The sequence below is a fragment of the Montipora capricornis genome, chromosome 14, assembly GCF_036669925.1.
Source record: "Montipora capricornis isolate CH-2021 chromosome 14, ASM3666992v2, whole genome shotgun sequence".
In the NCBI taxonomy this organism is placed as follows: domain Eukaryota; kingdom Metazoa; phylum Cnidaria; class Anthozoa; order Scleractinia; family Acroporidae; genus Montipora; species Montipora capricornis.
Window position 1 is genome coordinate 49615469 of NC_090896.1, and position 13812 is coordinate 49629280.

At 40.0% G+C, this 13812-nt stretch overlaps 2 protein-coding genes across 4 annotated transcripts; one reads left to right on the top strand and one right to left on the bottom strand.

Annotated features, from left to right (window-relative positions):
- Positions 1-1246: 1246 nt before the first annotated feature.
- On the bottom strand, positions 1247-13108 carry LOC138032608 (zinc finger matrin-type protein 4-like). Of its 3 annotated transcripts, XR_011128416.1 has the most exons (6): positions 12754-13093; positions 10508-10982; positions 9173-9397; positions 8639-8773; positions 3351-3549; positions 1263-2607 (listed from the first exon to the last, which is right to left on the bottom strand). XR_011128416.1 is itself a non-coding variant. In XM_068880317.1 (5 exons), exons 1-5 carry the CDS (start codon positions 13087-13089, stop codon positions 3515-3517), a joined length of 1206 nt encoding a protein of 401 aa, XP_068736418.1. In that variant the 5' UTR covers positions 13090-13093; the 3' UTR covers positions 1247-3514. The 3 variants fall into 3 exon arrangements, 2 of the variants coding, with proteins under 2 accessions (XP_068736418.1, XP_068736419.1); XM_068880317.1 differs by having other exon boundaries at positions 1247-3549; XM_068880318.1 differs by lacking the exons at positions 1263-2607; positions 3351-3549 and having other exon boundaries at positions 8336-8773; positions 10508-10979; positions 12754-13108.
- LOC138032079 (uncharacterized) lies at positions 2667-3496 on the top strand. Its single transcript, XM_068879666.1, has 2 exons — positions 2667-3337; positions 3427-3496. The coding sequence occupies exons 1-2, from the start codon at positions 2667-2669 to the stop codon at positions 3494-3496; spliced, it is 741 nt and encodes a 246-aa protein (XP_068735767.1).
- Positions 13109-13812: the final 704 nt, after the last annotated feature.

Below are 13812 nucleotides of genomic sequence, written 5' to 3' on the forward strand. Positions count from 1 at the left end.
AATAATGAGTTTTTACGACAAACAACTTCAAGTTATATTACAGATTTATCTTTCTGGTAATCTCTCGCCATTTTCCGAAGTTTACCTGTACTTGAAGTTCACTGTAACTGGACAATTTGTGTTAACTGTTTGCGCATTCCACGGATACGCCCTTGCAGGCGCCTTGTTTGAAAATGTTATGGGTATTTCAGTATCGTTTATCTCTTTAAAAAGGACATTTTTCAAAATAAAAAGAAAACCAGGCTTGACTGGATGCAAAAACGAATACAAAATATCAGACCACTGATGAAATACCAAAATTGGGTAGTACGTAGACAAATTTAGAGCTTTCTTTTATTGGTCACGTGACCATGGCCGTGGCATGATAACGTCATATTAAGGGTCACTGGTTTACAAAAGTTGGAAACTGACCAAAATAATGCCAAATTCTCTCAAATTACTTAACCATTACATCCTTAGCAACTCACCCAAAAAAACACGTCAGTAGGCACTTAAAAGCGGATGATTTGTTAATAACAGGAAATACTAGCACCCTCTAACAACGAAATTATTATTCAAGTGTACGGCCAATTATTTAAATCACGACAATACCATAGCTACTGCATCTTTTTTGGTTCATGGTCGGATAACCATAATCAAATATCACTGAGACGGAAAAACAAATTAACACTTAAAAGTGTTGTTTCGGCATGATAAGCGTACTTTCAAAATTAAGTCAGGACTGATTTGATGATAGTAGGAATCATTTGCTCTGCGGCAATGGGGCAACGGCAGAGCAACTCCATTTCAAGGGTAACACCCAAACCATACCGTGAGGGTCAATGGCTTCCTTCCGACAGTAAAGTTCTCGACAAATGCATCGCCCTTAATGCCGCGACACATCCGGGACTTTTTCTCGCTTTGCAGTGCTAACTTCGAAAGCTAATTGAGGAAATGTACAGAAAACAATAAAGCAAGTCGGCCGAAAGGCGGGAGAACCGCTTGAAAATTCTTCCCTTACGGGAAAACTATTCAGTTTAAAATCAAGAATTCATATGGCTTTTGCTGTAAAGAAGTTAATAAAAAAAATGTGACTGTTCTTACGTCAGTATTATTTTTTTGGCCTCAAAAGTAGCTATTTCGGCACTTTCTTTGTACGGCTTGGACAATTTCAGAGAGAAAATTTCGAAAAATAAGGGGTGAGGAAATGAGTATTCATATGGCTTTTTTTACTTGATACTCTAAGATGGTCCTGCCGAATTTCGCGGGATTCTGATCGGTAGAAGTAGTATTTTTTTAGCCTTTCCTTCAACCAACCTCCGAACCTGAGAGATTATATGCAAATTTGCCCCTACAAATTTCCCACGGGGATTGAGTTGGCTAATTTTAAATTTCCCGCGAGTGTTGTAATTAATTCATAGTCCCGCCCTCAAAAACAATGTTGCACTCGTCACATTAAAGAGCTACTGAAAGGTAATGCGACCCAGCGAGGTGTGACTTTATGTATTTCCACGATCGTGGCCGTTTACAGTTTGCTGCTTTTAGCGCACGCTTCAGTTACATTATGAACACATTATGTCAGAAAACGGATCCAAATTTGAATATTCGTTGTTGCAAAGGAAAACTTGTTCCCAATGGGATTACTATTTTGGGTCAGTCACGGATCGATTGACCAGTACTTCATTGATCTTTTGTAATCACAAGTTCAGAGTTGTCTTCTGGTTTTCTCTTTTTTAGTCTTTACACTTTCTTAATAAAAAGTCGAAATAAAAATTTGTTAATATCCTTAGGCATAAACTAAACAAAGTGAGTGCTGTAAAGAGGGTAAGCATGAAAAGCAAAACCGAACAATCGATCGAAACCAAGCGGATACTCCCAAGGGGGCTTCAGCTCGCTGTAGAGCATGAGTCAGTGCTTACTTCGTGCTCTTACCGCCTTGTAAAAATAAAAGATTTGTTAACTGCTTTGTAAAACTGAAATCGGTTAGTGTTAGAACGCAAGCCACTCGGTTGTCAGCACCGCTTAAAAACCGTGTTTTCTAAGTTTTGAAGAGTTATTAGAGCTTGCGATGATGTCGAGAGCATGCTTATTCGGTGCAAAAACACGGCTGTAAATTAAGATGGCATTGTTAAATTTTTGATATGACTTTGCGCATCTATAATTTCGATTGACACAGACTTGAGATCAACTTCACACATCTAAGATTTTGATTGACACCGTCTCATTTCCGGCGGAGCAACAGGCTAGAAACTCTTAACCAATCACAGTCAATCAGTTCTCAACTTGCTAATCTCTGATGCCCGGTCTTGAGAATTTCAGCACTGCAAGTACATGTCGCCAAAGACAATAGCATTGTTGGCGGGTTAGATGAATTGATCAACGAGTCCAAACAAAAATGGCCAAGGAAGTTTCAGTTGATGGAGATTCTTCATCCACCAACAGAAAGTGAAGAAGAAGCCATTGGTAAACTTCAAAATGCAGCCACGTTTCACAACGCTGACGATGTTGCAGAGCTGGAAAGCCTTCTCCACAAACCAGTTTGAGATTTGATGAATGCCATTCTTACCGATCCCGAGATCAACATGTTTTTTCATGAAATGTTCTGGCAGCAGTTCCATCGTAAAGGGCCTACACCAGGAAAAAAAGTTAGAAGCTGGCAAAGAATGATATTATTGATCGATCACATTATGACAACAGCTCCTAGGTATGAGAAAAACTATGGTTTGGTTGGTTTCCCCATCAATGCAATCTTAAACTGGCCCATGGATACGACAGCTGGATTTGCCGCTTTTCTGAACGAAAAAGTTAACAGGTTATTCAAGAATATTCTAGATTACTGGCAGGAAAAATTTCTCTCCCGTCCAGAATCTCGCTATGTTCTTAATGATGATCCGAAATCGGGTTGGTTTGGTCGTGATGCAATGAATTCGAAGCCGATGAGAAACTTTGTCGAAGAATTCCAATGCAATCCACACGAAGAATACTACGGTTTCAAATCATGGGATGATTTCTTCACCAGAGAGTTTCGCCCAGGAATTCGTCCGGTGGAGGCTCCAGAGGATGACAAAATTGTTGTCAACGCCTGTGAATCGGCGCCCTTTAACATAGCAAGACACGTAAAAAGATGGGATTTCTTTTGGATAAAGAAGCAACGATACTCCTTGGAGTTTATGCTGAACAAGAGTGATTTAGTCCAGTACTTCATTGGTGGAACTGTCTACCAAGCCTTTCTGAGTGCCACTAATTATCATCGATGGCACAGCCCCGTATCTGGTATCATTCACCGAGCAGAGCGTGTGGATGGTTCCTATTATTCTGAAAACCATAACATCAGAGACGACCCATCCGCACCCAACAAGTCACAAGCATACCTTTGCCAGGTTGCCGCCCGAGCAATAATTTACATCAAGGCGAATAATCCTCATATTGGCTTGATGTGTTTTATAGCAGTCGGGATGGCAGAAGTGTCTTCTACCGAAATCACTGTCCATGTTGGGGATGCAGTCAACAAAGGTGACCAGCTCGGTATGTTCCACTATGGTGGTTCCACCCATTGCCTGATCTTCAGACCTGAAGTGGATATCAAGTTTGAAGTTAAAAAAATAGGTCTTTATGCGGATATTATTAAAGTAAATGCCAAAATAGCTACCGTAAATCAAGCATTGAAGAACTAACAATTTAGAAGAACTTTTCACTGTGAGTTCCATTACTCGCTGAAAATGTATTTTTTACCCATTACTATTAAGTAGGTTTTCTGCACACGACAAAAGTTCTTCAGTAAATTAACATTTCAGTGCACAAGCTATCTGAAATACACTACAGGGCAAATTCTCAAGTAAAAAGAAGAAACGTACGAAGAGGAAATTTGTTAACTCGTTATTGATGATGTTTTTCATATTTTTACGATTGCTTTCTGGGTGGCTCGACGACTCAGGTCATACGAATCCACGCCGCAACTCCCAATCATGCAAGCGTGATCGCCTTTCATGATATGCAACTGCACAAGTTACCAACTCTCCTACGATGATCATCTTAAGATTAAAACATGATCTAAAATGAAAATTGGCATTTACCTTCGTCTTCCTAAAAAGACAGCGCTCCCTTAAAATTTAAACAAGAGTGTGATCTGAACAAGTGCGTGTACAATGATATTGGCTTTTGGGTCTATTCTCAACCAATAATTCTGCCGATGATTACACTATCGGACAGCTTGCCATGAATGGTGCAATGACGTCAACCGAATCGAGCTCGTAATCATATAATTATGAGTGAGTAAGCAAGTGTGTAACAGAATAACCCAGTACTTTTGAAACACGGTACATTAATTACATATATGTTTCAATTAATGCTACAAAAGCTAATACTAAATTTTAAAAACGTCATAAGCATTACACTTCTTAACTCTTCGATTTAAACTGGTGTTCATCACCGAAAACAGTGCGTCGATACGACAAAATGAAGTACCTGTATGCCAACCAAGAAGAGAGATCACATGTTTGAATAGACGTCATCAGTACTCTTTTTGTAGCCAAGGGTGTTGATTTGTAGCATTTTTTCAAGTCCAACCGTGACATAAAGTTTTGCCTAACTTTCTTTTAGTCACCATATAACTCTGTTGCTTATTACCGTGTGCACCTTGAGGAGCGGATTTGGAGAACACAATTTTCTGCGGGTTAAGCAAACTTCAAGTAAAAACATCCTCCGCTAAGGGCAATGTAAAATACGAAGTCTCATGATGTCTAATTTCATAATCAGATATCCGCATTTTCCCCAGTTCTGCTAAATCCTTGCGTGCTGTGTAAAAGTAAAAACTTTTGTCTCAAATTTGTTATTTGTGGCAATATTTGTTCATTTAACAAATCGAATGTGGTTCAGCTTTGTCTGTACTCTTACAGACGATATTTGTCATCGCAGTGGTTAAAATGACAAAAATAGTGAAACTCTGAGGGCTTTTACAGAAATAAGGAAACAAGACTTTATTTGAAGATGACTATACAACTAGGGCATTCAACAAATAGATCGTGGTTCAGCATTGCCTGTACTGAATGCTGTGTACTCTTATCGACAACGATATTCGTAGTGGTCAAAATGATGTACAACAAATTTTGACCACTGTAATGACGAATATTGTTGGCGATAAGAGTACAGATAATGGTGAACCAGTTAACCATCAGAAAATGAAGGGGTAGTTTCTAAAGAAACTGTGATGCTGCGTCGGTGGGGAAGTAGTATACAAAAATTTGCTTTTATCAACGGAGTTGATAATGTAAATTGGCCACCGTACAGAGATTCTAAAAGCTGACGTTTCGAGCGTTAGCCCTTCGTCAGAGCGAATCGAGGGATTATGGGTTACGTGTAGTTTTTATAGTAGAGTAGGAGCTACGCTATTGGTGGTAACATGGCAACGTGAAAAATAGGAATATATTAGTTAAATGAAAAGCGTTCGTTAATACCGTGAGGATTAAGGGTGCCGATTTGAAAGATGAATTTTTGTTCCAGATTCTTGCGGCTTTCCGTCGTACCTAGATGTAGGGAAAGGCCGCAGATAGCCATGTGGTTTTTGGAGTGGTTAGGCAGATTAAAATGGCGAGCGACTGGCTTAGATGCATCCCTGTCATTCTTCTCAACATCGCGAAGGTGTTCGCGGAATCGGTCACCTAGTCGTCTACCTGTCTCACCGATGTATAATTTATTGCATAACGTACAGGTTATGCAATAAATGACATTTGCGGAGGTACATGTGAAACGATCGGTGATCTTAACAGATCGCTTAGGTCCCGATATCTTGCTAGTGTTGACAATGAAAGGACAAGTTTTGCATCGTGAGCGGGCGCATTTGAAAGTGCCGGGTTGCTCGTTAGTTTTGAGCGCGCTTCTAACTAAAAAGTTGCCTACATTTTTGTCGCGTTTGAATGAAATAAGTGGAGGTTGCGAAAAGATTCTACCAGTCTCGGGATCATTTTGGAGTAATTTAAAATTACTAAGAATGATGTTTTTGACTGCGTGATTATGAGGATGGAAAGTGAGGGTGAATGGAATTCTGTCATTCTTATCTTTTTGTGACGTTTGTAGTGATGACTGACGATCAAACTGTTGGGCGCGATGATGGCCCGCTTTGACCACAGAGACAGGATAGCCACGTTTTTCGAAGAACTGGCACATCTCCTCTGATTTGCTGGAAAAATCGGAGTCATCGCTACATAGACGTCGAAGTCTAAGAAATTGAGAATAAGTACTAGTGCCTCAGAGGCAACTTGCTATGTACTAGTGTGCACTACAAACCTACTGATTCACACAGTTATTTGTTGTATTCATCGTCACATCCATCACATGTCAAGAATTCCATTCCTTATTCTCAATTTCTTAGACTTCGACGTCTATGTAGCGATGACTCCGATTTTTCCAGCAAATCAGAGGAGATGTGCCAGTTCTTCGAAAAACGTGGCTATCCTGTCTCTGTGGTCAAAGCGGGCCATCATCGCGCCCAACAGTTTGATCGTCAGTCATCACTACAAACGTCACAAAAAGATAAGAATGACAGAATTCCATTCACCCTCACTTTCCATCCTCATAATCACGCAGTCAAAAGCATCATTCTTAGTAATTTTAAATTACTCCAAAATGATCCCGAGACTGGTAGAATCTTTTCGCAACCTCCATTTATTTCATTCAAACGCGACAAAAACGTAGGCAACTTTTTAGTTAGAAGCGCGCTCAAAACTAACGAGCAACCCGGCACTTTCAAATGCGCCCGCTCACGATGCAAAACTTGTCCTTTCATTGTCAACACTAGCAAGATATCGGGACCTAAGCGATCTGTTAAGATCACCGATCGTTTCACATGTACCTCCGCAAATGTCATTTATTGCATAACCTGTACGTTATGCAATAAATTATACATCGGTGAGACAGGTAGACGACTAGGTGACCGATTCCGCGAACACCTTCGCGATGTTGAGAAGAATGACAGGGATGCATCTAAGCCAGTCGCTCGCCATTTTAATCTGCCTAACCACTCCAAAAACCACATGGCTATCTGCGGCCTTTCCCTACATCTAGGTACGACGGAAAGCCGCAAGAATCTGGAACAAAAATTCATCTTTCAAATCGGCACCCTTAATCCTCACGGTATTAACGAACGCTTTTCATTTAACTAATATATTCCTATTTTTCACATTGCCATGTTACCACCAATAGCGTAGCTCCTACTCTACTATAAAAACTACACGTAACCCATAATCCCTCGATTCGCTCTGACGAAGGGCTAACGCTCGAAACGTCAGCTTTTAGAATCTCTGTACGGTGGCCAATTTACATTATCAACTCCGTTGATAAAAGCAAATTTTTGTAAACCATCAGAAAACTTCCGAACATTAGCATAGATACCCGAAATGTTCCAGTGAATTCCGAAGGTATTTTAATCTGCTACTGTAAAGTGGGCGTTAAGTCAAGCACTTTCATTCGACTTTTAGCTGGTTACAGGTCCTAAAATTCATTTTTAGTCCCACTAAAATACAGTGTATGGCTCAAACGTAACGTTTTGGTCGTACATGGCGGTACACAGTGCAGCGAACAGATCGGTAGGGAGCTTATCCTATACGCATGAACGTGAGATATGAAGCAATTTCCTTGCCAGGGAATGAAAGGAAAAACTTCCTGATGAAGTGTGTGCGTTAGTCACACGAAACGTGCTACTCAAGTGGCTTAACTTTAAAAAAATTCATCATTAAACTTTTCCCCGCTACCTGCTACCTGTCACCAAAACTTTCATAAAGGGAAATTAACCACCATAAGAATGATCTGAATTCCCAAAATAATAAATTAATCCTTCTCAAGGTGGTTGATTTATGTTTACAAACCCAGGCTAACCCACCCTAGCATCTAGGAAATTCGACAAGTCATGGGTGAATTCACTGAATAGAGGGTAATGTGAAGTGCTAGATTTCTATCCCATATGGACCATGTGAGCGTTAGCCCTACAGATGGAAATGGGCCCACACAAGGACAGAGAAAAACTCTGACCAGGGTGGGAATTGAACCCACGACCTTCGGGTTAGATCTGCGCCGCTCTACCGACTGAGCTACAAGGTCATACGGGAGTTGGTCGTGGGAATTGAAGAAGTCAAATTCACGGCAATGAGTATGTACAAGTACAAGGGGTTACGTTTATGCAAACGTTAGCCGTGTAGCACTTATATTTTAAACAGATTTAACTGAATAGAGGGTAATGTGAAGTGCTACATTTCTATCCTAAATGGACCATGTGAGCGTTAGCCCTACAGATGGAAATGGGCCCACACAAGGACAGAGAAAAACTCTGACCAGGGTGGGAATTGAAAGCAAGACGACATCTGAATTACGTGACACGAAGTTCTATTACCCATTGATTCATATCACCAACAGAAAAAAAAACTGCAATAGTTTTCCAAATCTAATGTAAATAAGTCTGTAACCATGTAAACTTGTTCAGTGTTTCTCATTTGTGCCGTTTACAGAAGATAAAGCTCTACCATAAATTTGATTGCATCTGAGGTCCATATTTTTTGCTGTGGCCCTTTATGAATAAATCAATTAGAAGATAAAGTTTTGCACTCTTTTCATTAAACTTGTCACTTTCATGAGACTTAAAAACCTGGATTAACTGCGGTAAAATTCTCACTGTAATTAGTTGGTTGGCTTGGTGGGTTGAAAGGGTACGCTTGGTTATTTCTGGAGGGAACAAAGCTTGTTGAGATTGCCGGATACATCGCTAAAGGACGGCCTCTTCCTCGGTTGCTAAATCCTCCACTTGAAGCTGAAAATATAGAATTTTAAAATACAGAGATGACTTTATCAGATTCCAAACACTGAGAAGTGCTAAACATTTCTTGTGGAATATAAGACCCAGCTGTGGTCTAAAGTGTCCAAAGATGACAAAAATATTGAAACTCTGAGGGCTTTAAGAGAAAATAAGAAAGCAAAATTTGGAAGCAGCACCACAGTTTCTTTAGAAACTAGAAATTTGTATCCGGAGGTAACTGTTTGTTATTAACCAGTTGTGGATTTGAGCCCCTAGCATAAATTATTGATGTGAATCCAGTTTCATAATCAGTGAGCCACTCCACCTCCACAAAAAGCAAGGAAATGCCTTGCTAATGGTTTTCATTCCTTTTCTCAAATACTGATCTTGTCAGCCAAAACAAACTTCACATACCTTGCATCCCTCTTTGCTGACCACGCCCATGACCCATTGGCATTCTTCTTCTTCCTCTACATTGTCCAACTGTTTGATATCTTTGCTGTTGGTTGACTCTGTTCTGGTGCTTTTGACTTGCTGAATGTTGTTCCAACTGACACTGGGAGTTGAAATTCATATGACAATCAACACAGGAAATCACAGCCTTTTCACTTCCACCACATGCTGTTGACATTGCTGATCCTAAAATTCATAAACAAAACAGGTCAAATATAAAATATAGCAGAATCAGTAACGTGTGTGACATCCTTAATAAAAAACTGCAAATGCTTAAACACTCAATATTTTGAAAGCTTAGTAATACAAGGATTTCATAGCAGTCTTCAATTTGTGGGGGGGGGGGGGGGGGAGGGGACCAGTAATAACAACACAAAACAAATAACTTTTGCAATTTTTGGTCTCAAAAGTGGTTGCTGCAACTCAAAAAATTTGCACCTCATTATTATACAAAATTCTCAATTATCCTGATTTTTTCTCCAACAGTATTTGCTGTAGTATTTCACTTATGCACTTTTATGCAATACCGATGCAGGTAAATTTTCCTTGTGTCACCTCTGCCGCACTTCTCAATACCTTGTCTCACTTAAATAATCTGTGCAGTTTATTAAGTAAAAAAAGAACATCTGAATGAAATACTGCAACAATAAGCAAAAATGCATTCTGTATGTAACATTACTCTCATGGTCACCATGTTTTCAAGGTCACACTAATATCAATAATAGCCTCTAAACAAGGCTACCCAACAAAGATGAAAGATCTATGCAGACTTTCTTTTCAACAAATGAATTTGAACTTTCTGAAGCTGAAGGATATCATGTAAACAACAATGAAAAGCCAGGGCCAAATCCCAGAGGCAAAACAGTCAAGAAGTTGTAGGATAACCATCAACACTCAACAGTTATAAGAACGAAACGATAAGAAAGTAATCTTCTGTACTATCTGTAGAACGTATGAGAAAAAAATATATCGCAAAAGTTCAACCCATTGATTCCCAAGCCAGTCAGTCACCCCCACTGATTGGAAAAACCATCTGGCATCAGAGTAAAATTAATTATTTTTGTTTTGAATGTACTGAAATTCAGCAAGTTCTACATATTGATCGATTTCAACTTGGCTTCAGCTGTTCAAAAGGTGAGTAATGCTATCCACCTTTCAAAAAACTGGAGCCTGGTGTGAAAAACCTAAAAAATATGTTGCATCAGCAATTGTTGCCAATTATTGCTCTTCTCTCACAATAAAACTCAATCCTCTTGCTCCTTATAGACTTCAACCTTACTAGGAGTTACTACATACTTGTGACAGCATTCTTGTGCTTTGCACCACGTAGATGCATTTCCATCTGTAATTTAGAATTTGCTTCCAGGCCACAGAATTCACAATAAAGTTCATTCATTCCCTTATTTGTTGACAACAAAGGGACTTCACTATTGTTACCATCTGCTTTTAACAACAGACTTTCTCCTTCTGGCAGTTGGTTTGTTGTGGAACTTGCATTTTGTTGCTGTGTTGAACTGATACACACATCGTGCAATGAAGAAGCACTCATCATGTTGCTTGCTATAACAGACTGTAATTTTCGCTTATGTGACTGGCCATTATAATGTTGTCCAGCCTGGATGATTGAGTTAAATATTTTGTTGCAGATCATACATTCCAAATTGACATCAGTTTTCCCTTCGATGAAGTCTCCAAGGATTATACATGACAAATCAGATTTATTCACTCCAGTGGGGCTACTGCCAGCATTCTCTTGGGTTAAATCCTTCTGCTTACAGAACAAGCTTTTTTAGTGTGAGACATAATTTACAAACTACAGACTCTGGGAACAAACTGATAAACAATGATGAGCAGTAATTTGAAATGGTTCCAGCTTTCAATAAAATTGTGAATGCAGTAAGGGTTTCAATTAAGTTAAGTTTTGTCTGTGGTCTGCAATGTCTGCATCTCACACTGCTTCTTATCAGGGTTAAATGAATTGCCTTACAAACATACATGTATGACAGAGAAACATAGCTAATCTCTGTAACAGAAATTGAACCAGCTTACTTCAACCAAAAACTTAAAGAAGACTTAACTGCAATGTCAACAAAAAGGTTCATCTAACATGTACATTTTGGCAGATTTTGGGATATCCGATTCAGTGGTTTTCAGTCACACACGCTCCTCAACAACTTTTTTTCATTTTTCGAAACTAAATTTGGGTGGACGTCAATCAAATGAAATTCCATGATGGACGTATACAAAACATGGACCCCAGGTCCATGGACCACCCCTGTGGACCCGGTCCTTGGACCCCTTCATGGACCCGATCCATGGACTACCCCGGTGGACCACCCCTTATTTTGTAAAGTCACAACCAGAAATATCTTTAGACGAAAGAGAGAAGTGATCCTCACACTTATCTGGACAATTTAAGCAGGAGCCAATTACCAGGAGAGAACAACTTCCATATTATGTCGATGTCAAAGCAGTTTTGCGGACCAAATTCTATTTTTAGTCAACCTTTTCCGCTAGAAAGAAAGATAGTTCCCGTTTGGTGACGCTATGATGTCAATAAATCGCAGACTGTGAAAACGTCTCTCCTAGGTATGGGCTACTGATTTAAGCTATTGTCTCTTATCGACACCTACACCACCTAATATGTAGTTGACCACTTCCCTAGTGGCTTTTCAGGGTCAATGAACAACACTTTTGGGGAAACTTTGCCAGACTTCTTTTGCACATATACCTACATGGTACATGCTCACGTGATATGTACACGCAATCCTCTCCCACGCACGAAGATCTCACGCAATAGGGCCCTATGTGGTTCATTAAGAAAAAACAAATGACAACAATATTTCTTCTGCCGTTACAGGAACTTACGGGTTTATCGTCCTTATCCGAGAAAACTAGAGAGTGTAACCATTTGCAGATGTCATTACAAAGGCAGCATTTTCTCCTCAGTTATTTAAGCACCCTAAGTGTTGGTCCGGCGGGGATTTTGATCCCACGACCTTCCGCACAGCAGTCCGATGCTCAATCAGCATGGCATAAGACAGGCCAGGCCAAAAAGGCATACCAAGGCCCCAAGAGGACAATGTATGCAAAACATGACTTGCTCCCAACTGAGTGGCTTCGTAGTTCAGGATCAGTTGGTTGAGCATTGCACCGGCATCGCAGAGTTCATGGGTTTGAATCCTGTTGAAGCTTCCTGAATTTTTTATGTCTCTGAAAGAGACAATAATAATTACTGTTGCTTAAATTGTCCAGATAAGTGCCAGATAAGCTATTTCTGCTTGAAACTGAACAAAAGGAGGGTGGTCCACAGGGGTAGTCCATGGACCGGGTCCATGAAGGGGTCCATGGACCGGGTCCACAGTGGTGGTACATGTTTTGTATATGTCCTTCCATGATAATAGCCATGTTGAGTTCACTTGGTGGCATGGAAACATGTGATTGACGTCCACCCAAATTTAGTGTCAAAAAATGCAAAAAAAGTCGTTGAAGTAAGTATAAGTTCAAATTAATTTGTAACAGATAAAGAAAATAGAACTTACAGAGTTCAACATGTCACCCTTCATTGCATTTATCTGATGACTTTTTCCTCGCTTATGCTGTGCTGCTTGACTCAGAGAATTTAGCAGTACGTTGCAAATTTCACAAAAGAGTTGTTGAGCTGACTGTTTGAAGGGCGCACAGCAGCTATCGTTTTGTTGTTGATTTTCCGAGATTTTCCTCTTACTTCCTGTGGACAATGGACGTGTATTATTAGTTGCTTGCATTGAGTGGCTATTTGGTTGCATAACTTCTGCATCAGTGACCGAAAAAGGATTGTTATTTTCGGAAAACGACGCAAGTTGTCCCGGCGAAGTTTCACTTTGGTAAGTCGCCATTTTCACTTAGGGCGAAGTCGCGAAGTGTACGTCATGTAATGATTCCTGGAGTGTTGTCCACGATTCACAGCGCATTGTGGGGCGACTTGTGCTGTAAATCGGTTTTCACTGTCACGCAACAAAAAAATGAATTCGAAACCGTTCAATGAAATAAGCCAAAAACTTGGAATGATGTATGAGACAAACTCATAAATCACCTCACCAAGTCTCAGGTCTGTGCGGTACATCGTTTCTGAGTTTGTAACATAGTGGCACCAAATTAGCACCTATTGTATATTACATTTCGCATACGCATATGTAAGTAGGTTGGCACATTATGCATGTAACATAGCGGCACCTAATTAGCACCTATTGTATTCTACATTTCGCATATGCATATATAAGTAGGTTAGCACATTATGCAAGGGCAGAGAGCACACACAAGCACGCGGTGTGTGTGAATAACGAGAATAAACTCCATCGACATCCGACTACATGGTGGCAGCATTTTACAAGAATAATCACTAGAGTCAAATCGAAAGAGGCCAGCAGAAGCGAATTATGGCAACAGCAACGTCTTTTGCGTCGCCACAGATGAACTGGGACGCTCCTGATCCGATAATTGCATTCGCAAGATTCAAACAAAAATGTCAGCTTATGTTCTCAAGCGTTCTCAAAGACGCCGATGACGAAGAAAAAGTGAGCTATATTTTACTCTGGTCGGGTGAAAAAGGTCTGGATATT